This window comes from Rana temporaria, chromosome 4 (genome assembly GCF_905171775.1).
Source record: "Rana temporaria chromosome 4, aRanTem1.1, whole genome shotgun sequence".
Classification (NCBI taxonomy): domain Eukaryota; kingdom Metazoa; phylum Chordata; class Amphibia; order Anura; family Ranidae; genus Rana; species Rana temporaria.
The window spans coordinates 96,092,615-96,118,985 of NC_053492.1; the positions used below are offsets into that span (position 1 = coordinate 96,092,615).

Sequence of the window (26,371 nt, forward strand, 5' to 3'; positions counted from 1 at the left end):
TGGCAGGATTTCTAATTCTCAGATCCAGATTAAAGATACAATCCAACCATCATGTTGCATTTACAATGAGTCAGGGGACACCCTACCTGTTGAGTGGCTCCTGTTTTCATCCTGGTATTGATCCTCTGAAGCTGGCTGCTGATTTTGTAAACCTCCGAGGTTGCTCATATACAGGGGGGATCCGAGTCCATAAGAAGGCATGCCACCATCGTTAATATATGGACTGTAATCCTGTGACAAGAGTCTGCAGTCCCACCTTGAAGCCCTGTGGAAAGCTTGTTGAATCTATCTCCAACAGGTAATATAATTTTTGGTCGGGATGACACTTATTTCTCCTCTAACCTAATCTCCCAGCACTGATATAGCATGCATTAAAAAAAAAGCAGCATTGTTCAACTGAAGAAGGTGCTACAAGCTGACAGGTCCTCTTTAACATATCCCCCTAAATAAGATGAAATATAGATATGTCCTAATCAGTAGAATGTGATACAAAGAGAGACCCTGAAAAGAGAACATCCATTGTTTATTTGACAAAGTACATAGCATAGACAAATTTCAATCCTATTTAACCTGGGAAGGCCATTTCCATTTTCCAGCAGTAATATATACACAGGAAGGACTTTTTCCTTGCAGTCTTTTCTCAGTGTGAGGAGATGTAGCAGCAGCAGAATTATAGCAGTTTCAGACACTGAGTGTTAAAGCTGTCACCTTCCTTGACAGCTACCGCCTCCAGCAGGGCTTGCTTCTTCTGCATACTGCGCGACGACTCCAGCTCATACATAGTTGTCAAATTGAAGAGAACGCTTTCGTGAAGATAGTGTTTGGGATCCTGCTGAACCAATCCTTCCAGATGCCTGAGGGATTCCTTTAATTTGCCCAAATAAAGCAGGCAAACGGCTGCATTGTTATTTGCCTGGGAAAAAAAAAAAAAAACACAACACAGTTTTGGGAACGAGGTGGAACAATAAAGCAGAGATCGATAACCTCATCAATGTGCTCACTGCGGCACAGCGCCACGCAGCTTTGCTGCATTCCTATACCAAGCAACGCTGCGTAATCTGATCAACCTGTGCTAATGTTTGAGGAACACCATTCCTGTTCACAACTGATAACTCTATACCAGCATAGGCGAGGCTGGGGAGCTAGGTCTGCTCATTACACACAGAATACTGTTACATATATACCTGTCCACACACACACACACAAAATACTATTACATATATACTGTGTACACACAAAATACTATTACATATATACTGTCTACACACAAAATACTATTACATATATACTGTCTACACACACACACACACACACACACACACACAAAATACTGTCTATTATATATATACTGTACACACACAAAATACTATCTATTACACACACACACACACAAAATACTGTCTATTACATATATACTGTACACACACACACAAAATACTATCTATTACACACACACAAAATACTGTCTATTACATATATACTGTACACATACACACACACACACACACACACACACACAAAATACTATTACATATATACTGTCTACACACACACACACACACACACACACACAAAATACTATTACATATATACTGTCTACACACACACAAAATACTATTACATATATACTGTCTACACACAAAATACTATTACATATATACTGTCTACACACACACAAAATACTATTACATATATACTGTACACACACACACAAAATACTGTCTATTACATATATACTGTACACACACAAAATACTATCTATTATACACACACACACACACACACACCCTTATACTGCAAAACACAGTTTTACAATTCCTCAATGCAAGGCTATGGGTCTGTGCAGACCAACTAAAAACAACACTTGGGCTCCATTCACATCTAGGCGGACGAAATCGCGGCGTTTTGTCGCCGCAAATCGCGGTACAAATAGCAGCGTTTTGTACCGCGATTTGCGGCGACAAAACGCCGGTATTGTCCGCCCAGATGTGCCCCAGAATGACCCCCTCTATGGAGATGCTTCCCATCTCCTAGCCGAAACGCCGAAAGACGCCTGAAAAAAAGGTCCAGGACCTTTTTTCAGGCGATAGGCGTCAGGCGTTCGGCGTGGAGATGTGAACCATCTCCATAGAGGGACATGTATTTCCAGCCCTCTGGCGGCAGCGGCGTAGCGCTACAGGTGTAAAAACGCCTAGATGTGAATGCGGTCTAAGGAGTTGATTTACTAAAACTGGAGAGTGCAAAACCTGGTGAAGCTCTACACAGAAACCAATCCGCTTCTAACTTTAGCTTGTTCAATTAAAGGGGTTGTAAAGTTTTTTTTCTAAATAGGTTCCTTCAAGCTAGTGCATTGTTGGTTCACTTACCTTCTCCTTTGATTTATTTCCCTTCTAAATGTTTTTTTTCTTTGTCTGAATTTCTCACTTCCTGTTCCTCCTCAGTGAGTTTACCCCCATCATCCGAGCCGTTCTGGCTGGGGGTTAGTAAGCGTGCTCACCCCCCTCCCCTGGGACTACATTCCTGTGAACACAGCGTCTCCCCGCATGGATGTAGGCCCAAGGGACGCTTACTTACCCCCAGCCAGAACGGCTCGGATGATGGGGGCAAGCTTACTGAGAAGGAACAGATAGTGAGAAATTCAGACAAAGAAAAAAAAACATTTTAAAGGGAAATCGAAGAAAAAGGTAAGTGAACCAACAATGCATTAACTTAAAGGAACCCATTTAGAAAATAAAAAACAAACCTTTACAACCCTTTTAAGCTTTGACAAAAAAAAATATGAAAACCAATTGGTCTCTATGCAGAGCTGCACCAGATTTTGCACACACTTTATTTTAGCAAATTAACCCCAATGTAACCTATCCAGTAACTGATTTTATCTCAGCGGCTGCCAAGTGAGGATGTGGACTGTGCGGTGTTGCCTAATTTACAGATGGCCAACAGTGGGAATACTCAAAACATGATAAAAACAGATGTAAACCCCAACCGACATTTAGTCTGCTAAAGCACTGTGTAGCAAACTGCCATTTTCTTTTTAATAAAATATTTTTTTTGTCTTCTTTTTATCCTCTGTTGTATCTCAGCCCTGCTGATCTCTCTGACGTCTAAATGATGAAACTTTACTTCTTGCCCTTTAGAAGGGTTCGGACAAAATGAAGGGAACACAACTTCTTGTTCCCTATGGAATCTCGAGATGACTTTTGGCAGGAGGAGGTCCATTTTAAAAATGATGCGGTCTGCAAAGATCTGACAAAAGGGGGGTCTGATTGATAAGGCCTCCATCTCACAGAGCCTTTTGCTGTGGTGATTGCCACCAGAAAGACTGCTTTTAGCGTCAGCGTCTTTAGGTTGCAATTCTCTAGTGGCTCAAAGGGGTCCGCTGTCAAAGTTTGCAGCACTAATGACAGGTCCCACTTTGGAAAGACTGAAGTCTGTGTATAGGTCTTTGTCTGCTCAGAGATCTGAAGAGCCTGATTATCCATGGGTCGGATGCTAATCTTTTTTCTTGAAAAACTGAAAGTGCTGACACTTGGCTCTTTAACCACTTAAGCCTCGGACCTTTAGGCAGCTAAATGCCCAGGCCAGGTTTTGCGATTCGGCACTGCTTTGCTTTAACAGACAATTGCGCGGTCGTGCGACGTGGCTCCCAAACAAAATTGGCGTTCTTTTTTCCTCACAAATAGAGCTTTCTGTTGGTGGTATTTGATCACCTCTGCGGTTTTTATTTTTTTGCGCTATAAACAAAAATAGAGCGACAATTTTGAAAAAAAAAATGCAATATTTTTTACTTTTTGCTATAATAAATATCCCCCAAAAACATACAATTTTTTTTTTCCCCTCAGTTTAGGCCGATACGTATTCTTCTACCTATTTTTGGTAAAAAAAAAAAAAAAAATCGCAATAAGTGTTTATCGATTGGTTTGCGCAACATTTATAGCGTTTACAAAATAGGGGATAGTTTTATTATGATTTTCTTTTTTTTACTACTAATGGCGGCGATCATCGATTTTTTTCATGACTGCGACATTATGGCGGACACTTCGGACAATTTTGACACATTTTTGGGACCATTGTCATTTTCACAGCAAAAAATGCATTTAAATTGCATTGTTTATTGTGAAAATGACAGTTGCAGTTTGGGAGTTAACCACAGGGGGCGCTGAAGGAGTTCGGGTTCACCTAGTGTGTGTTTACAACTGTAGGTCTGACGTCATCGATCAAGTCTCCCTATAAAAAGGGATCACTCGATCGATGCAGCTGCCACAGTGAAGCACGGGGAAGCCGTGTTTACATACGGCTCTCCCCGTTCTTTAGCTCCGGGGAGCGATCGCGTGTACCGGGGGGGGGGGGGGGGGGTCCCGATCGGACCCCCGACCCACGGAAAGGTGGGGACGTACATGTACGCCCATATGCCTGTATGTGCCATTCTGTGGACGTACATATACATGCGGCAGGGGGTTAACCGGTTAAAGTGCTAAGGCTTATGCCGCGTACACACGGTCGTTTTGAGGCATCGAAAAAAAAAATGACATTTATAAAAACGTCATTTAAAATCATTGTGTGGGGGCTTCACATCGTTTTTCGGCTTCTGAAAAACCAAAAAAAAAAATCGAACATGCTGCATTTTTTAATGTCGTTTTTTAAAATGTCGTTTTTCGGATTGTAAAAAATGATCGTGTGTGGGCTAAAACGACCAGGCTTATGTCCGGCTTAAAGTTAAGCCTCATAAAGCAGGGGTAAGTCATGTTAAGGTATGAAGGGGAAAGGTTGTTGCGCTAAAATAAAAAATCTAAACGGTAAAATTTGAGAAAAAATAAAATTATGGAGCCAGTAACCCAAATCAATGCGAGACTAAAAAAGAGGATAATTTCAGTCCTAATGCATCCACAAAAATAAAGTTCATATAGGAGTAGCAATGTTGAGGAGCAAATGAAAAAAACACCTTGAACCAGTAAGAATTGGAGGCTTACCGGATGGCAAGCAGTGTGTGCTTGCGACTGCAAACTCCAGTCAGGGCCTTTAAAATGATCCTCGCAGGGGAAGATGGAAAAGGAAGAGGATTCTTGAAGTCTCCACCGAAAACCAAATTATTGAGCCGTATCATAGGAAAAAAATTTCAATGGTGAAGTACGTTTGATCAGCACACACATAAGGTAAAAAGTGACTTTAAAGTACCACCATCACCAGCACCCTATAAATAGGAGGCTTACCAGAACAAGTATGAACAACAGCAAATGGCTAAAACCCTAGCCTGGGCCTTTAATTCCTGGGCTGTAATGATAGTCCTACGTGTCCTCCGTGTTCAATGGGTACATAGAGGGAGTGATAGAGCCCACATAGTGAAGTTCGTTTAAACCATGTGTTTAATAATTAAAAATTGCACTTACAGAGTCAATGGAAATAAAAACAGAGAGAAGCCGGCCGACTCGGAACAAACGCCCGTCCACTCTACACAACACGTCCTGCGTCAGCACGCTACCTTCCCGACGCGCGTTTCGTCATAAAATGACGTCATCTGGGGCATTTTATGACGAAACGCGCGTCGGGAAGGTAGCGTGCTGACGCAGGACGTGTTGTGTAGAGTGGACGGGCGTTTGTTCCGAGCCGGCCGGCTTCTCTCTGTTTTTATTTCCATTGACTCTGTAAGTGCAATTTTTAATTATTAAACACATGGTTTAAACGAACTTCACTATGTGGGCTCTATCACTCCCTCTATGTACCCATTGAACACGGAGGACACGTAGGACTATCATTACAGCCCAGGAATTAAAGGCCCAGGCTAGGGTTTTAGCCACTTGCTGTTGTTCATACTTGTTCTGGTAAGCCTCCTATTTATAGGGTGCTGGTGATGGTGGTACTTAAAGTCACTTTTTACCTTATGTGTGTGCTGATCAAACGTACTTCACCATTGAAATTTTTTTCCTATGATACGGCTCAATAATTTGGTTTTCGGTGGAGACTTCAAGAATCCTCTTCCTTTTCCATCTTCCCCTGCGAGGATCATTTTAAAGGCCCTGACTGGGGTTTGCAGTCGCAAGCACACACTGCTTGCCATCCGGTAAGCCTCCAATTCTTACTGGTTCAAGGTGTTTTTTTCATTTGCTCCTCAACATTGCTACTCCTATATGAACTTTATTTTTGTGGATGCATTAGGACTGAAATTATCCTCTTTTTTAGTCCTGCATTGATTTGGGTTACTGGCTCCATAATTTTATTTTTTCTCAAATTTTACTGTTTAGATTTTTTATTTTAGCGCAACAACCTTTCCCCTTTGTTCTATGTTGTTGTGTTCGTATTAACACTCCGTTGTTGCAGCTTTATTAGTAATTTATTGACTTTTTAATATTTCTTAGCGCGGTATTTTTCTTCCTTTGTTCCATGTTAAGGTATGGACCAGGGAACAGCCGTCATATTTTATGTCGTTTATGTAGTAGTACGTGAATAGGGCTGGGCGTAGGTTACGTTCACGTCGTAGGCAGTGATTCGACGTAATTCTGAGCATGCGCACTGGGTTGCGTCCACGGGACGGCACATGCGCCTTTTTGTTCGGCCCTTCATTTGCATGGGGTCACGCTTCATTTAAATGGATGACGCCCATTTCCACCTACTTTGAATTAGGCCGGCTTACGCTGACAAATTTACGTTACGCCGGCGCAACGTTGGGAGCAAGTGCTTTGTGAATACTGTGCTCGCCGCTCTGTGCTACGTCGGCGTAGCGTATATTCGATACGCTACGCCGGCATAACTATGCGCCGAGGTACGTGAATCCGGGCCATCGAGTCCATCCTGAATCTCTTGTAGGTTATGGACACATTCAGGGGTTTGAGGTTTAGGATTGGTCTGACCTTCCCCGTGGGTTTTTGTACTCCGAATATGTGGGAGTAAAACCCTTGTCCTCTTTCTTCCTTGGGCACCTCTGTGATTACTTCCTGTTTCTTGAGATCCTCTAAGGCTCTCATTAATCCTTTGTTTTTTGGAAGTTTGGTTAAATAGAATTTGTTTGGGGGTGATTTTGAGAACTCCAGGTGATAACTGTCTTTTATTGTTCTTAAAATAAAGTGATTGGAGGTTATCTTTTCCCACTGCGGGAGGAAGGCCCCCAGTCTTCCTCCTACTGTGAGCAACTTGTCATTTCTTGTCGTAGGTTTGCTCAGGACGACGAAAAATGGCTCCTCCTTTGCCTTTCCCCTTCTGGGCCCAAGGTCTTTTCTGGTTATCTGCCTTGGGTGTTGTGAAACGGGGACCTTTTGGGACCCAAGTTGTACTCTTTTGCCTCCTTTTGTTCTGCTGTGGCTGACTCCAAGGTGCTTTGCGTTTCAGCGGAAATGCTTTCTTTTTATCCTCTGTACGATCTAGCACCTTCTCCAACCCTGGCCTAAACAACAAGTCCCCTGTAAATGGGATGCCACATAATTTGGTTTTAGAAGCGCAGTCCCCCTGCCATGTCTTTAACCATAGAGCCGTCTTGTGGAGTTGGCTAGTGCGGATGATCTGGCTGCCATCCTTACCAGTTCAGCTGAGGCTTCTGCGATATAGGCTATGCCTCGCAGCAGTGTGGGAAAGGAGGATAGGATTTGCTCTTTCGCAGTTCCTTCCTCAATGTGTGCCTGGATCTGGTTTAACCAGAACTCCATATTTCTGGCCACCACCGTGACTACCATCGCTGGTTTTAAACTTCCCAGTGTGGAGTCCCATGACTTTTTTTAATAATGAGTCCATCTTTTTATCCATTGCTTTGGATAAGATGCCCATATCTTCAAATGCTAGATCGGTATGCCTTGATACCTGCGAGAAGGCGGCATCTAGCTTTGGAGTTTTGTTCCATATTGAGGATGGGTCATCTGAGAATGGAAATAGTCTTTTTAAAGCTTTAGAAAAAAAAGTTTTCTTTCTGGTTCCTGCCATTCTTTTTTAATTGCTTCTATTAATACTTTGTGAACTGGAAAATTCCTCTTTTCCTGTTCTCCCAAACCCTCGTACATCTGGTCATGCAGGGACAGGTTTTTTTATCTGTCTGTATACCCAGAGTGGTATATATGGCTCCCAAGAGGTGATCGACATCCTCTAATGAGAGTTTGTAACGGGATGGCTTCCTGGAATCACCTTCCTGAGCCGTATGTAAACACGGCTTCCCCGTGCTTCACTGTGGCGGCTGCATCGATCGAGTGATCCCTTTTATAGGGAGACTCGATCGATGACGTCAGTCCTACAGCCACACCCCCCTACAGTTGAAAACACACACTAGGTGAACCCCAACCCCTACAGCGCCCCCTGTGGTTAACTCCCAAACTGCAACTGTCATTTTCACAATAAACAATGCAATTTAAATGCATTTTTTGCTGTGAAAATGACAATGGTCCCAAAAATGTGTCAAAATTGTCCGAAGTGTCCGCCATAATGTCGCAGTCACGAAAAAAAACGATGATTAACAGATGATGCTAGGTCACTCTGTTCCGCAGTATGCTCCTGTACTAGCTTGCTAATACAATCGCTACAAATGGCTTTCTTCCATGACTCTAAGTGTGACTTTGCAGGATGGACACTTCCTCTTTGAACTGTGAGTGGGCCTATCCTTGTCAGTTTTCTGAAAGACACCAGGGAAAAAAATAAACCCCACAGTTAGTACCGTAACCTTCCCCCTGTCCACGGCAGGTGCACAGTGCCTTCATATGGGCTTGCCTCACTAGGGGCCCTATAAATCACCCTCTGACACTGAGGGCTTGATTCACCTCCCTTTTTCCCTGGGGCGGGGGGAGGGGTGGTGGGTTTTAGGATAGTGAGTTATATATAAATATCATTTTTGGTGAAGTTTATTGTACAGTTTAACTGTATTTTCAGATTCACATCGGCTAAGTGACAATCATTATAACTCAAATATACCAAATGCATAATCTACTGGGAGATCTCCCCAAAAATATTCCATAGGTGGTATCTAACTTCTGTTTGCCTAGCAAAATTCACAAATATTGATGACAACTTATGCTGGAGAGGATGTCAAGGGCTGAAATACTTTGTGGGACGGCATCTAAAAAAACTTCTGGAACAAGGTATCCACACTTCTCTCTGAGGTCACAGCTTGTATGATAAAGCCTAACAATGCACTTTCTCTACTTAGCATAGGAGTGGGTGACTTCCTTGATGAATTTAGATCAGCGGTAGTCTGCATACTGTTTGATGATCCTTTGAAGGTGGAGAGGTTCCTTGGTTTCTAATGTTTCAGATGAACTTAAGGTGAGCTATGAACCTTGTCTGGCACTCCAGTTCAGGAAACTGAGTCCATTTCATAGAGCCTGGGATCAATGGATTGTTACTTTGACACCCTATCTGAATAAGAGTATATTGACCTAGTAGGCTATTGTTAGCCAATTCAATGTTTAACTGTGAAGGCTTTGCATTCCTGCCTCTGGGCATTTATCCCCCAGGAGTTCTCTCCTCTGGGAATTATGTCTATTCTACTAATTTACAGTGCAACTAGCTCAACATGCAAATTGAGTGATTCGCAATTATTCACTGCTCCTGTTTAATTGTTCTAAATTCTCATGCCGAGCAGGTAAACCTGCCAATCATTGTTCTACTATATGTTTTCTGCTTCAGTACTTTGTATTGTTTGATAAAACAAAATGTAACACCATGCTTGGAAAAAAAAAAAAAAGCAAAAACAGACCAACAGACAAGGCAGGAAGAAAAGATGGACAGAAAGAAAATTTAGTAAAATGTAGGCTACATGACAGACAGAAAATAATGGGTTTGGTTGTGACAACAAAGATTCACCACTAGATGGAGCTAGAAGCGCTGTGAATACAACTCTATACAGTCCCCAATGCAGCATTTGCTTCTTGTGCATATTAGGAGCGCAGACAGATCCAAAATTTCTCTGTGGAATTTGGTGACATTTCCAAAAAAATGTTCCATCGAAGGATGACGCGTTATTAACAAAAAGAGAAATAACACTATGCCTAAAAGTATGTCCTACTTCTGTATATGTCAGTGCAATTAAAGTAGAAGCACTCCATCTACATATAACCCTGAGTGGAAGTTGAGCAGTACGGAGCTCCAGCGTGATGCTAATCAGATGTAAGTTTGATAAATTATACACCACAGACACTCCTCTCTGTACTTCTACTAGGACTGAAAAATGCATTTCAATGGCTTTTCCATTCTCCACACCATGTTTTATTCACATTTTTCTTACAAGTCAATGTTTTAATGCAAGAGACCGCCAGTCTAGAACATTCCGTTACCCTGAATGATTATGTCATATGGATATGAAAGGAAACTTCTGTTACCTGAAAATTATACTGTAGACCCAAAAACAGGAGCATGCTGGGAGTTGTGCTTCCTAACTGAACCCACCAGGGAATTTACAGGAAAATAACTGCCACTAAAGTTTCTATCGGCACTTAAATCTGCACATACATCAGTCATTTATTTTCTGTTCAACTGGAGTCTAGTTGAACAGAAAATAAATGACTGATGTATGTGCAGATTTAAGTGCCGATAGAAACTTTAGTGGCAGTTATTTTCCTGTAAATTCCCTGGTGGTGCAGGGATCCTCAAACAACGGCCCTCCAGATGTTATAGAACTACACATCCCATGAGGCATTGTAACACACTGACATTCACAGACATGACTAAGCATGATGGGAATTGTAGTTCCTGAACAACCGGAGGGCCTTAGTTTGAAGACCCATGAACTAGAGCAAGGGTAGTCAACCTGTGGCACTCCAGCTGTTCCAGAACTACAAGTCCCATCATGCCTCTGGGAGTAATTGTAACTGCCAACCTGCAATACCTCATGGGAAATGAAGCTCCACAACAACTAGAGCGCCACATGTTGCCTACCCCTGAACTAGAGGCATAAATGAAAAAAAAAAAAAAAAAAAAACCTCACTCATGTATTCTGACAGTACGGAGACCTCCCAGGTGCCAGAATACACTGATCAGCACTTCTGGCTATAGCTGGTGGCTCTGATCAAGCAGAAATTTTCCAACAGGGCGGTTGTACAGAAGTTGATCCATAGAGCGATGACTTCTGTACAACCACCCTGCCCATATATGGAGCAAAATTGGGCTGGTCCCCAACGAATTTCAAGTCATATATAACAGACTTTAGATTCATTCACTAAACAGCAAAGTGCAAGGATTCTGAAAAAAAAATTTTGCGCTATAAACAAAAATAGAGCGACAATTTTGAAAAAAATTCAATATTTTTTACTTTTTGCTACAATAAATATCCCCCAAAAATATATATATAAAAAAATGTTTTCCTCAGTTTAGGCCGATACGTATTCTTCTACCTATTTTTGGTAAAAAAAAAAAAAAATCGCAATAAGCGTTTATCGATTGGTTTGCGCAAAATTTATAGCGTTTACAAAATAGGGGATAGTTTTATTGCATTTTTATAATTTTTTTTTTTTTACTACTAATGGCAGCGATCAGCGATTTTTTTTTATGACTGCGACATTATGGCGGACACTTTGGACAATTTTGACACATTTTTGGGACCATTTTCACAGCAAAAAATGCATTAAAAATGCACTGTGTACTGTGAAAATGACAATTGCAGTTTGGGAGTTAACCACTAGGGGGCGCTGAAGGGATTAAGGGTGACCTCATCTGTTTCTAACTGTAGGAGAGCGGGGCTGGCCATGTGACGTCATTGATTGTGTTTCCCTATAACAGGGAACACACGATCAATGACAGCGCCACAGTGAAGTTTACACACAGCTCTCCCCGTTCTTCAGCTCCGGGGACTCCAGCGGCGATCGGGTCTGCGAATGCCGCGGCCGCGGAGCTTCGAAACCGGCTGGGCACTTAAAGAGGACGTACAGGTACGTGCTTGTGCCCAGCCGTGCCATTCTGCCGACGTATATCTGCAGGAGGCGGTCCTTAAGTGGTTAACTGACAATTGCACGGTCATGCGACCCAAAAAAAATGTATGTCTTTTTTCCCCCCACAAATGGAGCTTTCTTTTGGTGGTATTTGATCACCACTGCATTTTTTTTACAAAAAATTATGGTGATCAGTGACTTTTAGTGGAACTGTGATATTGCAGCGCAGTCAGGCACTAACACCTATAACACTTTTTGGGAACCAGTGACACTAATACAGTGATCAGTGCTAAAAATATGCACTATGCTAGTGACACTGACAGGGAAGGGGTTAACATCAGGGGCAATCAAAGGGTCACCTGTATGCCTTAATAGTGCTTGTCAACTGTGGGGGTGGTGGTTTGACTAGGGGGAAGGCAAAGATCTGTGTTCCTGCTTAGCAGAAACACAGGATCAGTGCCTTCCCACTCTGATACAACAAAGATCTGCCTTGTTTACATTCTGCCTGTGTCCCGGGGGCCAGTGGACATCGAGTCCGCCAGAACCTCTGATTGGCTCCCGCTGTGTCCACTCACAGTGGGAGCAGGTCACTGGTGGCACGCAACCAGACCCGAAAGTGTCAGATCACGTACTAGGTACTGCGGGAGGGCGGTCGATTTCTGCCAAATGTACGTGGGGTGGTCCAGAAGAGGTCAAAGCAAACCTGTACATCGCTTGGATAAGTAACAGGCTTACTTTATGTCAGGCTCTTTTAAACAATGCATCAGGGCCAGCAATAGGCAGTTCAGACAGCAGCCTTGGGGTGCCAGAATAGGGGGCGGTAAAATCACAATCACTAGCCACTTGCTGGGGATTTGGTGTTTTAAATCACTTGTCTTCTGTTCAGGGCTGAGACAACAAGGTGTGGCTGAGAGAGGCATGGATACACTGCAGGAGGGGGGCGCCAGCTCTGGTACTTTATGCACAGTGTAATGAAAGCACAGTGTACTCACACACTCCGCTTCCTTTCCCACTTTCAATAAAGTTGGATAAACATTAAAAAAAAAAAAAGCAAGCAATGCATTTTAACATCATCTTGCACAACCCCTCTACAACAGACACCAGCAGGCACACATCAAATGGACTATAATGTGAGGTCACTGGTGTGAATGGGCCCTAAGTGCTAGTACCACCTCACTTTCTCTCTCCGCCAGTCACATCATCTCCCACCGTCCTCTCTCTTTGGTCACAATGCATTTCTGCAGTAAAATGCACCTTCGCCTGTATAGATAAAAATCCTTGCACCGGCCCTGCATTGCATCACCTGCATTTATTTGTCCTTAGGCCCCATTCACACGGGCACCTCTGCTAAGCGGAATCTGCTTGCTTAGTGTGGGATCACTTCGCTGATCCCCGTTTTGTGTCCGCTCTGCTATGCAGACACAGCCCGACTCTCCTCTATGGGGCATTCAGATGGAAACGGACCTCCTGTCTGTTTCCATCCGACTGTCAACCGATCCACCGGACGAATGGCAAATAGAACCAACATAAGTCTGTTTTTGGTGAACAGGATCGGATGGCGGCGGGTGTCAGCGGACATCCGCAGCGCCATAGAAGAGTCTAGAGGGTCCGATCATGTTCACCTGAAAAACTGATAGGCAGACCAGATCAGACAGTGGGTGTGAAAGGGGCCCTATGGATGGACACAGAACTGAACTAGATGCCTATTTTGGCAGCTGTTTCCACATAATAAGCAGTCCAGAATTTCACTGCAGGGACGTATGTGGTCCTCTGTATCAATAGGTCAGCAGTTTTCCAGCTGTTCTGCATCAACACCCCAGAAGCTTACCACCGTGTTTGTAGGGTCCACCTTCAGTACATCCGAGAAGAACTTGTGAGCTTCTGCAAAGTTATTCTGACCAAGGTGCTGGAAAGCCCTGAAAGATGAAAGGTTATATGAAGATAAACATGTTCTGTGGATGTATATTCTGAGCAAGCATGTCAGCAATTTTAAAAAGAAATGTGTTTTTCTATCTACATGCATCCTGTGAGGTCACATCCTTTTTTCCCTTGGGCTTCTATGTGTACCATGATGCGCTGCAGTGCATTTGCATGAGTTTGCATGCGTATTTGCATGTTGGTGGTGAGGAAAAATGTAGCATGCGCTTTTTTTTTTTTTTTTTTTACTGAACTGCAATAATATGAACTATGCTCATAGGATTACCTTGAATGTGGACTGTCTATGCAGCTGGGGTGCAGTCAATAATGCAACCAACTGTGGGCTGCGTTAGGTGCGATTTTTTTATTTTTTTTAATAATCCTCCCCCCAATCCCCTGAGTGTATCCCACCTGGGATTATACTTCCCTTTATCCCCTATCCTGTGATATGTGCTCTGACAAGATCCTGGCTGGCTCTTCTTCCAGCTCCACATGGGCTGCAGCCTCATTCATCCCTGTGGATGGGCTGACGGGGGCCAGCATGAATAAGGCTTACTCATAGGAAAGAATAGGGCTGTGGCAGGCACGCGCAGTATGAAATAGGAACCAGTCAGAACTTTGTTAAAGGAAAGTAGGGATGAGCTTTGTGTTCGACTCGAACGTATGTTCGACTCGAACATCGTCTGTTCGTACTGTCGCCGAAATGCGAAAAAAAAAATGGGTCGTTCGCGCCAAATTCGAGTGACGCGCAACGGCCCATAATTCACTGAGGCGTTGCGCGCTGATGATTGGTCAAGCATGCACCATGTCCCTGCATGCTTGGCCAAACACAGCGCCCAAAAAACGAAGAACCATAATTGGCCAAAGCCAGGGTGGCTTTGGCCAATTATGGCTCAGGGGGTTTAGTACATGCCCCACACTATAGAAGGCCGCCTGCAAGTCGGCCGCGTGTAGTGTGTTGCGGCGTTGTTAAAGAACAGATCAGTCAGACAGTCAGACAGTCAGACAGACAGTCAGACAGACAGTCAGACAGTCAGACAGTCAGACAGTCAGTCAGACAGTCAGACAGTCAGACAGTCAGAGAGAGACACACACAGACACAGTGTTTTTTTTCAGATAGATGGAGCAGGCAGGCTAATCAGCTTAGTTAAATTTACAGTGTGTAGAGGATATATATATATATATCCTAGGAGTTGTACATATATTTATACACTGTATAGCTTAGCTAGATCAGCTATTCCTATTTGGCAGGCAGTAGATTGTGCTAGCTGCAGTGCTCTAACGTGTTGTATTGCCTGTGTGCGGGGAAACGTGCAGAGCTTCTCACATGCGCAGTGTATAAAGGGATATTGCGTGAGTAAGAACTCCCTTTTTTCTAGAATTTTTCTTTCACCAAAAAAAAAAATATTGAGCCAAGATTTGGCATTGTAATGCCCCCCCCCCCAACCCTAAAATAATCGACATATTGTTGCCACACAGCACGTGCGCTTTGGGGGGCCAAGCCTGCATGGACAGTCTCACGGGCCACCACCACTGGAACATCAGTGGCCTCATCAGGCACAAGTGTCATGTAGTTTGTTGAGGGTCTCTTTAGGAAATTGTGCAATATGCAGCAGCAAAGTATGACATGGTTCTGATTCTACTTAACAAACCTACAGTCCTTATCTTGTTTGCACCGCCTGTATACTGCTGTTCAAAGTATATAGGGCCAAACGGTCTTGTCAGGGCGATCCTCGCTATAGGCTCACTATGCAAGCCGCTTAGGACCCCGCAAAGCTGCAAAGGGCCCCCCAAATTACTAGAGGCCCCGCCTGGTGAGAAGTCATTTTTGCCCCCTCACCCCGCTTCTAAACTCGCTGGCTGAGTCATTTCCGACAGCAGAACACCCCCTCCCCATGCTTCTCAACTTTCTTTAATGTGACATGTCACTGTCGTCAGCGCCCCCAGCTTCTCATTTTTAATGTGCCAGGTCATTTTGCTTAGGGCCCCAGGGAGGTCAGGATCGGCACTGGGTCTTGTAATGACCTGGGGGGAGTGGTGGCGGGGAAACTCATGCTATTTTTTTTCAATGATTTTTATCCATATTGCAGGGACCAAACATTAAATTAAAGCCGCAAGCAGTATTAAATGTATTTTTTCTGAGAGTAATCTCATGTTGTGCAGGGACATTTCTAAACATGTGCCACTACTATAGACACCCAGCAGGTACCATATTTTAAGGAATTTTTCATATATTTTTTTTTTCACTTTAAACATCATTAAAATCGCTGCTCCAGAAAAAAATAGTTTTTAAAACTTTTTTTTCCATTGATACATGTTCCCTGGGGCAAGACCCGGGTTCTCAAAGACGTTTTCCAACAATAACTTGCATATTGGGCTTTAAAATGAGCACTTTTGAATTCGAACGTTCGAGTCCCATAGACTTCAATGGGGTTCTAAATGTTCGTGCAAACATTTGGTCCATTCGAAAGTTCTGGTGCGAACCGAACGCGGGTATGTTCGGCTCACCCAAGGAAAGATTCAGAGAGAAAATACAGCAAGTACCCTTTCTTTTTTTACGTTCAGCCCGCAGGGTTGAATGAAAAAAAGAAAAAACAAAACTGTGCAAACCCATGTTCACATGTTTGAAAGTTCACAACTCGAAGGTTCGTATGTAGGGGCCTTACTGTAGAGAGAAAGGTAAGTATTATCCCAGGTGGGCTGCACAAGAGATTCATTAAAAGACAACATTCTTGAAGGTGAACAGATCTCTAAAATTAGAAGAGCTGCCTTAATAGCAGGTGCCATAGCCTTTCTGCTATAACCTTTATTAAGGTCCACTTATTTGAAAGAAGCCCATGTAGGCTCTAATTAAACAAATTCGAAGTGACAGCCATAAAAATAAATAGAAATAATGAATGAAGGCACTGCAGGATCTTGGAAAAACAAAGAATCCCAAATCTCGTGTGAAGATGATCCAGCACTGTGCAGAAATGCATTTTCATTGGATTTGGGATCCTCGGCTTTCCTGAATCTTGTGACAAGGCTCAGTGTCGTCACTCCCACCTGTCGGAAGCTAGGATGGAAGGCAAATACTTTCACAATTTTCTTTCATGTGGTTCTCACTTAGTGCTTTTAATCAGATGGTGGAGGGCCTCCAGCCAAGTTATCCTTGCATTTTCATGCAAAATCTACTTTAATTAGAAACCTCCTCTCTGCAAACTCTTATAAAACCAAGGATTTGTCTTCCCTGATTTCAAGGCTAAGCCCCCCTTGCTACAGAGAACGCACCCTTAGGCTGGGTTCACATGTGTCAATTGGATGCGGTTTCCAATTTGCATGACATGCATGTGTGACCACCTCTCAATGGTAAAACTGTGAGGAGAGCTTTTGGCCGGGAATCCTGGGCGTGTGTATGCGCCATCTCAGGCCCAGATATTCATGTACGAGTTACGCCGGTGTATCTCCAGATACGCCGTCGTAACTCTGAGTTTGAGGCGTCGTATCTATGCGCCTGATTCTTAGAATCAGTTACGCATAGATTTGTCTTAGATCCGACTGGCGTAAGTCCCTTACGCCGTTGTATCTAAGTTGCATATTTACGCTGGCCGCTAGGTGGCGCTTCCGTCGATTTACGCGTTGAATATGGTAATGAGCTAGATACGCCGATTCTCAAAACGTACGTGCGGCCGGCGCATTTTTTTATAGTTACCCCTGCTCGATGAGGCGTACCAATGTTGGGTATGGATGTCGGAACAGCGTCAAATTTTTCACGTTTTACGTTGTTTGCGTAATTCGTCCTTGAATGGGGCTGGACGTAGGTTACGTTCACTAGGCATTGAGCGGGCGCAATTTAATTTGAAAATTCGACGTGATACTGAGCATGCGCGCACATGCGCCGTTCCGAAAAAGCGTCAATTACGCGGGGTCACGATTAATTTCCATAAAACACGCCCACCACTTCCACATTTGAATTAGGCAGGCTTACGCCGGCCCAGTTACACTACACCGGCGTAACTTAAAGCGCAAGTTCTTTGAGAATATGGGACATGCCGCTCTAAGTTACGGCGGCATAGTGTATCTTAGATGCGCTACGCCTGCCTAAAGATAGGCGATTCTACATGAATCTGGGCTGCAGTTTTTCAGACGGGAAAACTGCCGGCAAAAAACAAAACAAAACAAAAAAACAGCTCTCCTTTTTCCCGTTGGGATTCCCGGCGGACTTTTTCCCCAGTGGAAAACGACAGTTTTTGGTAGTGTTCCTGTGGGGAAAAAGACCGATGGAGCATACACATGGTCAGGAATCCCAAGGAAAAGCTCTCATCTGAGTTTTCCCGACAGGAAAACCGAACATGTGTACGGGGGGAAAAGTAGAGAGCAGGTTCTCCGTTTTCCGACGGACCTTTTGCCCTCGGGAATCCCGGTCGTATAGCAGTTAGGAGCGTCTTAGCAAGGTCATGGCAACAAGGCAGGATGGGATAGCAAGGGCATTCATCAACTTTGTGCAAAGTTGCAGAGTTTGCATTTATCTAGCCACACTGCAGTTTTTATTTTGTAAAGGTAACTATGCCTTTAAAAGATATTATAGTGTAACCCAGTGGTCATCAACCTTGTCCTGCAGGGCCCACTAACAGGCCAGGTTTGCAAGATAACGGAAATACATCACAGGGGATATAAATTTCTGCTCAGTGATTGCAGTATTCTAGTCTGCATCTCCCCAAGGTAATACATAAAACCTGGCCTGTTAGTGGGCCCTGCAGGACAGGGTTGATGACCACTGGTGTAACCCACACACACTACAGAAAAGCCTTCCATAATGACAATACAAATAACCTGCATTTTCCCTATAAGTCAGTTCCTTAAATTACAAACCTCACAACATTAGCTCTTTCAAGCTATGTATAAAGATCATTTCAAGGGCAAAAAGTTTTTGTTGTAATTGTATCAGTCTGATGCCTGGAGTGAGAAGAGACCACACACCAGGGCTGTGGAGTCGGAGGAAATTTGGGTACCTGGAGTCTGAGTCGGAGTCAGCAAACAATGCAGCGACTCCAACGCCGACTACTACTAAATTTAGATTGTCGGAACATTTAGGAGTCGAAACATTTATCTACCGACTCCACAGCCCTGCCACACACACACCATTTCAGGGACAGATTTGGTTCTTTTTTCTTTAAAAGGGATTGAATGCATAAGGTGGTATCCTTGGCACTAGCTGTGCTGGAAGCATACCAAGCTGTATGGCAAAACACACATGAGAATGTAGTAAAGTGTTTCTTTGCATTGTATATAACTAAAATGAACACAGGTCAGCACTGATCTATGTGGACATTGAAGTCCTCAATTGATTCAACAGCTAACAGGACACAACACACACAAAAAAAAAAAAAAAAAAAAGAAGAATAAAAGGGATAAGCCAATAATAAATATGTCAAGGCGCTTACCGGTTCATCAAAACCACAATTTTCTTCTCAGGCTCATCTTTATTAACTAGATTCTGTATTACATTTTCAGCATCCTGAAAATACTTCTCAGCAGTTTTTACGTCTCCAATCTAAGGAACAGAAAAGAAAAATATGAATTTTCCAATAAAAAGTTATCATAGGCACGAAGAAGAATTCATAGGGTCGGGCCTATATCACACTGGACTGGGTGATGATCTAAAGCCTATTAGCGAGCCAACATACAACTTGGGGGACAAAGTGATCGGACAAGATGGGAAACTGCCAGACCACAATGGTCTCCCCCACCCCCCCCTGAGATATAATCAGAACCCTTCTTCAGCTAAAGGAGTGCTTAAATTAAACATTGTGCGTGATCCTGACAAGCAGACTCCTGCGTCAGATGGAAGCATTCAGGGACTGCCAGGGATTGCCTCCACACACCCTTGTTAATGGAGACATCTCCCCTCATGGGTATGCACTCCTGCCATGCATCCTGGGCTCTGCTTGCCCATCTGCGGGCGCTGCTGGGAAGAGGGAAGGCTGCAGTGGACACACACCCGCTCTCCTCCCCTCCTTGTTGCTGACCCGGAAGGTGATGTGTTTGATGTCAGTTCCGAATCAGCCTCCTGGTTTTCCCCGGCCAGCATACCAGGAAAAGAATGTAATGCAGTGTTATGTGCATTGCATTACATTCAGTGGAGCACAGCGCAGACATTTAGACCCTAGATGTCTCATTAACCACTTCAATACAGGGCATTATCACCCCCTTCCTGCCCAGGCCAATTTTCAGTGCTGTAACATCTTGAAATTGTGCGGTCGTGCGACGTTGTACCCCAATTCAATTTTGATATTTTATGTCCCCACAAATGAAGCTTTCTATTTGATCATGGTACAAGAAAAACTGCACCAACTCAGAAAATAAACAAATTAGGAAATGATAAACCAGAAGGCTGCAATTAAGTGGTATAAACACAAAAAATATAGATAAGAAAAAAACTGCGCCAACAAAAATCTTATTAGCAACCAGAGGCCAAAAAATGTTTTACCAGTGTAAATACACACATAAAAATATAAGGTTATAAGTGTGAGTTATGACCATATAGATAAATAAATGAAATTGAATCAAATAAATAATGTCCAAAAATTTGCTGAATGAATAACTTGATATCCGTGATCAGGACAAACAACACCCAAGTGCGCTTAACATCCGTGAAGACCGCCACCACATGGAGAGCAGCTTACCACATAGCAGATAAAAGCAGCAATGAAAGTAGTATTCTGCCCACAGGTAAACACTGGGTTGACAGGAGGCTCAGCAGCGTATCCTCAGATCGTCAGAGCGCTATACCCTTGTCATACGTATGGTCCGCGGATCATAGATTAAAAAGAGCGGACCATAGCATAACAACATTTTGAAAAAGTTTTATTTAAAATGAAGATGATCGTACTTAGAAACATCGATAAGTAAAAGCTTTAAAAGACCAATGCTGGCCGGCACTATAGGAGCCCTTCCTTCATCACGTTGAGCGCAGTGACGTCACTGTACGCCATATTTGGGGGATATTTATTATAGCAGAAAGTTTTTTTCAAAATTGTCGCTCTATTTTTGTTTATAGCGCAAAAACTAAAAACCACAGAGGTGATCAAATACCACCAAAAGAAAGCTCTATTTGTGGGATAAATAGGACGCCAATTTTGTTTGGGAGCCACGTCGCACGACCGCTCAATTGTCAGTTAAAGCGACGCAGTGCCGAATCGCAAACAGTGGCATGGTCTTTGACCAGCAATATGATCCGGGGGTTAAGTGTTTAAATATTCCTTACCTGTTGGTTCCTCCCTCCTCCCCTCCCCCTTCTGCTCCCTGTATATGACATAAGGAGCCCAGATCTGCCGATGCTTGTCTTCCTGCTCTTTCAAACTCATAGTGAGGTTTTCCATTAGTTGGGCTTCTGATAATTTTGCCATCCATTGTGCTTTACTTGGAGGCACGTTACTTTTCCAGAGAGCTGGGATGCATGCTTTTGCCGTTAACAGTAGATGTCTCAGCAATGAGTTTTTGTATTTTTCCGTCGAGAGAGGGAAATCAAAGAGCAGGAAGGCAGCTGGATTATCTCCAAGTGACACACCAATCATTTCTTCCATTGTTTCGGACACCATTTCCCAAAAATTCTTTATTTCTGAGCATTCCCAGAAAATGTGCATCATGGTGCCAACAGACCCTTGACATCGCCAACAGAGATTAGAAACCTGTGGATATATACACTTCAGTACTTCTGGCGTTCTATACCACCTACTCAGAATCTTATAGCTTCCCTCTTGATACCTAGTTGACCATCAGTGTGTTCTTAACACATATACAGGTCTGAGACCAGTCCTATGGATGCTGACTGCTTATCCTACGTAGTTATCGGAACATAGATACAATTTTACGCTGGTTTGGGTTTCCATGATGGATACAGACACCAGGAAGAAAAGAGTTAATGTGATCGGGTGTGCCTTTATTTGCTGGTAAGCCAAATTACATAAGGAAGCTTAAAAGCGGCTTTCAGCTTCGATCATGTTAGTCAGAATTGGAAAACAGCAGGGGTGGTTCTTGCAGAACATCCGCGATTAATGAGCTAATAAGCAGCACGCAAAGTTCTTCCACAAGTCTTCTGAAAGTCATGAAATCCCACCAATAGAATACCGCAAAAAACGTGCAATATAGCAACGCCACTAGTTATTTCCAAACATGGTGACAATATGAAATAAAGACTAGAGGTCGACCGATATATCGGCCGATATTTGGCGTTTTTTAAATTAATCGGCATCGGCCGATTTTGCTGAAAAAGAAAGCTGATTAAACTTCAGCGCAACTTGCTAAAAAGCTTCTGTAATAGAAGACAATGAAAGTTGCCTGAGAAGTTTCCCCTGGAAGCTCGGAGATAAGAATACAAGGTTTCAACTTCAATGAACTCTGTGTGTAGGAGAGTTCTCAGTTTAACCATTTAAAGACAATGGCCCGGATTCAGAAAGGACTTACGCCGACGTATCTTCTGATACGCCGCGTAAGTCCACGGATGCGCCGTCGTATCTATGCGCTGTATTCAGCAAACAAGATAAGCCTGAATTTTGGCTTCATACGACTGACGCAAGTCTCCTACGCCGGCGTATCTTGGGCGCATATTTACGCTGGCCGCAGGGGGCGCTTCCATTGATTAACGCGTCGAATATGTAAATCACCTAGATACGCCGATTCACAAACGTACTTACGCCCGTCGCTGTAATCTACGCAGTTTACGTAAGGCGTACGTCCGGCGTAAAGATATTCCACCTAAAGCAGGGGTAAGTCATGTTAGGGTATGGACGACGGAACAGCCGTCATATTTTACGTCGTTTACACACGTCGTACGTGAATGGGGCTGGGCGTAGGTTACGTTCACGTCGTAGGCATTGAGCCGTCGTATCTTAGGGAGTATATGCGGCGTGATTCTGAGCATGCGCACGCATGCGCCGTTCGTTCCTTTATTTACATGGGGTCACGCTTCATTATAATAGATCACGCCCACTACCTTCCTACTTTGAATTAGGTGGGCTTACGCCGTCCAATTTACATTACGCCGGCGCAAGTTTGGGAGCGAGTGCTTTGTGAATACTGTTTTTGCCTCACTGATTTACATCGGCGGAGTACATACGAGATGCGCTACGCCGGTCTAAAAATGCGCAGCTGTACGTGAATCCAGGCCTAAATCTTTTTTGACACTTGTTGCTTACAAGTAAAAATCCTGTATTTTCTGCTAGAAAATCACGTAGAACCCCCAAACATTATATATTTTTTTTTAGCAGAGACCCTAGGGAATAAAATAGCGGTTGTTGCAATATTTTATGTCACACTGTATTTGCACAGCGGTCTTTCAAACCCATTTTTTGGGGAAAAAAATACACTTTAACGAATTAAAAAAAACAAAAACTAAACAGTAAAGTTAGCCCATATTTTTTTTTTTGTCCAACAGTTTTGATTAACTGTTTTTGTGTATTTTAAGATGGATATATTTTTTTAATCTAAATTATACATACAAGTGCACTGATTGGAGGCTTGTTGTGTTTAAAATAAATGTTTAAATGCAAGACATTTTCTGCATCACTTATTACTTTGCGGAGTAATAATGGAACTTCCGCTGTTCGAAATCCTCCCCCCCTCCGGTGTCACATTTGGTACCTTTCAGGGGGGAGGAGGGAGCAGATACCTGTGTAAGCCAGTTTTGACACATTTTTGGGACCATTGTCATTTTCACAGCAAAAAATGCATTTAAAATGCATTGTTTGTTGTGAAAATGACAGTTGCAGTTTGGGAGTTAACCACAGGGGGCGCTGAAGGGGCTATGTGTGACCTAATATGTGTTTACAACTGTAGGGGGGTGTGGCTGTAGGTGTGACATCATCGATTGTGTCCCCCTATAAAAGGGATCACACGATCGATGACGCCGCCACAGTGAAGAACGGGGAAGCTGTGCTTACAAACAGCTCTCCCTGTTGTTCAGCTCCGGGGACCGATCGTGGGACTCCAGCGGCGATCGGGTCCGCGAGTCCCGCGGTCACGGTCACAGAGCTTTGGACCGGGTCTCTGGCACGCGACCCCCACGGCTGGGCTTAAAGGGCAGTGTACATATACGTTGATGTGCCCAGCCGTGCCATTCTGCCGACGTATATCGGCGTGAAGGGGTCCTTAAGTGGTTAAAAGAGATCCCAAAAAAATTTTGACATAAATTTAAGCCAAAATGTATTCTGCTACATGTCTTTGGTAAAAAAAAATCCTGTTAAGTGTATAATAATTTGTTCGTGTGACCACGGACAGATGTGCGCAGATGATCATTGAAACATATGTGGGGGACAGAGGTTTTTACTGTGGGACACTATTTTGGTGATGTGTGGGGACACTGGGCTGATGATTAGTATGTAAAAAGCTGTAAAAAACATCTCCTACACACCATTCACTGGCCGGCTGCAGCGTTCTATTCACATTACATAACGGCTGTGATTGGACACAGCCGTCATGTGATCAGGAGGGTCAATCACAGAGCCCTTCTGCCGATCGGAGATGCGCCGCGGCCGGGTGACACAAGCACATCGGGATCGCGCCGCTGCACGGGCACGCGCGATCTCCCTCCTTCTGAGGGACGTTACTGAATGTCCACTCAGAAGGAAAGAGCGCCCACCCGGCCGTATATGTGCAGTGGAAGGTGGTTAATGTAAATAAAAGGGACCCCATTCGGGTTGCCACCTCATCCCTTTAACCACTTCCCTACCGCACTATAGTAATATAAAGGCTGCAGGAACCCTTTGTCCCTTAAGTGCGTTTTTTTCTTTTTGCCTTAAGTTCAGCTTCAAACATCATCAGTACAAAACCCTCAGTCTAAAAGCAACTCACAGATCAGTAAAAGACATACATCATTGACATTCATAGAATATAAAGAAAAATATAAGCAGATTGTATTTGCAGAGATCTCTCCATCTGATCATGCTTGGACTGATAGCACGGAATGTGACAGCATTCTCTGCCACAATGAACAATGTATCTATTACATGGCAGGACTTGTCAGCACACACATCTCACAATCTTATCTGGCTGAACCAGGCCACAAGAACAGATTGCATATTGTGTCTTCATCTGTTTCATATGACTGACAGATTAAAGAGAACCTGGTGCCTATAAGAGGGCTGGGGAGTGTGGCGGAGGGGTGAAACCATGTGCCATTTATTAGATCTAAGAGAGGGTACACCAGTCATACAACACATAAGGGACATGTTTAGTCTGCATTGGATTTATAAAGAACGTACACGTTTCTCTTTATACTTCGGGATTCTTCATGAGCGAGATTAATGGAAGCGGCCATTGCTGACCTCTCCTTTTGAGAATGCTAGTTCCCTGGCTGTCTTTCCGATGCTCTGAATAGAATGCCATCACAAGTATAGTGATGAGAAATTCTGACACTCATTTAACCACTTGCTTACTGGGCACATATACCCCCCTCCTGCCCAGGTGAAATTTCAGCTTCCGGCACTGCGTCGCTTTAACTGACAATTGCGCGGTCGTGCAACGTGGCTCCCAAACAAAATTGACGTCCTTTTTTCCCCACAAGTAGAGCTTTCTTTTGGTGGTATTTGATTGCCTGTGCGGTTTTTATTTTTTGCGCTATAAACAAAAAAGGGCGACAATTTTGAAAAAAAATACAATATTTTTTACTTGTTGCTATAATAAATATGCCAATTTAAAAAAAAAAAAAAAAAAAAAAAAAATTCTCAGTTTAGGCCGATACGTATTCTACATATTTTTGGTAAAAAAAATAAAAAAAAAAGGCGCAAAAGTTATAGCGCCTAAAAAATAGGGGACAGAATTATTATTTTTTATTATTTATTTTTTTACTAGAAATGGCGGCGATCTGCGATTTTTATTGGGACTGCGACGTTATGGCGGACACATCGGACACTTTTGAAACATTTTTGGCGCCATTCACATTTATACTGCGATCAGTGCTATAAATATGCACTAATTACTGTATAAATGTGACTGGCATTGAAGGGGTTAACACTAGGGGGTGAGGAAGGGGTTAAATGTATTCAATGCATTGTGTTCTAACTGTAGGTGGAGGGGGGGGTGACTGGGGGAGGTGACCGATCTGTGTCTCTATGTACAAGAGACACAGATCGGTCTCCTCTCTCCCTGACAGGACGCGGTCTCTGTGTGAGCCAGCAATGAGAAATGATCTCATATGTTTACATATGAGATCATCTCTCCTTGGCCACACAGATCGCATCGCAAACGGCCACTCTGATTGGCCGTTCGCGGGGATCTGTAATTGGTTGTGTCCAAGGGACACGGCCAACACAGAGTTTCCCCGCTGCGTGCTCTGAAACGCGCGCGGGGAACGCCCAAAGGGGCCGACGTCAATTGACGTCCAGTTGGATATTCAGATCCACGCTGTAGCCGTCATTCGGCTATATCGCGGGTCTCAAGAAGTTAAAGAATACTTTTTCCAGGTCTGGGACTCAAAAGTCAGACACAGCCAGGCGATTAGTATTTTGGCTGCAATGGCAGCCCCTGTACTTCTCTTATGACAGAGTCACTTTAAGTGCCTGCAGGATTTTATTTTTAAGCAATAGTCCTATGTTCTAGTATCTAGAAAACATAACGATCTATCACCCGTGCTCAGTGATTGCGTC

At 43.5% G+C, this 26,371-nt stretch overlaps 1 protein-coding gene across 1 annotated transcript in view; it reads right to left on the reverse strand.

Annotated features, from left to right (window-relative positions):
* Positions 1-504: 504 nt before the first annotated feature.
* TRAPPC12 (trafficking protein particle complex subunit 12) overlaps positions 505-26,371 on the reverse strand; it is a 200,321-nt gene continuing 174,454 nt past the window's right edge. The window contains exons 10-12 of the mRNA XM_040348664.1: positions 19,172-19,281; positions 13,660-13,747; positions 505-913 (exon numbers count right to left, since the gene is read on the reverse strand). Of these exons, the coding sequence (XP_040204598.1) occupies positions 671-913; positions 13,660-13,747; positions 19,172-19,281 (441 nt within the window). The 3' untranslated portion in view covers positions 505-670. The remainder of the gene's footprint in view (positions 914-13,659; positions 13,748-19,171; positions 19,282-26,371) is intronic.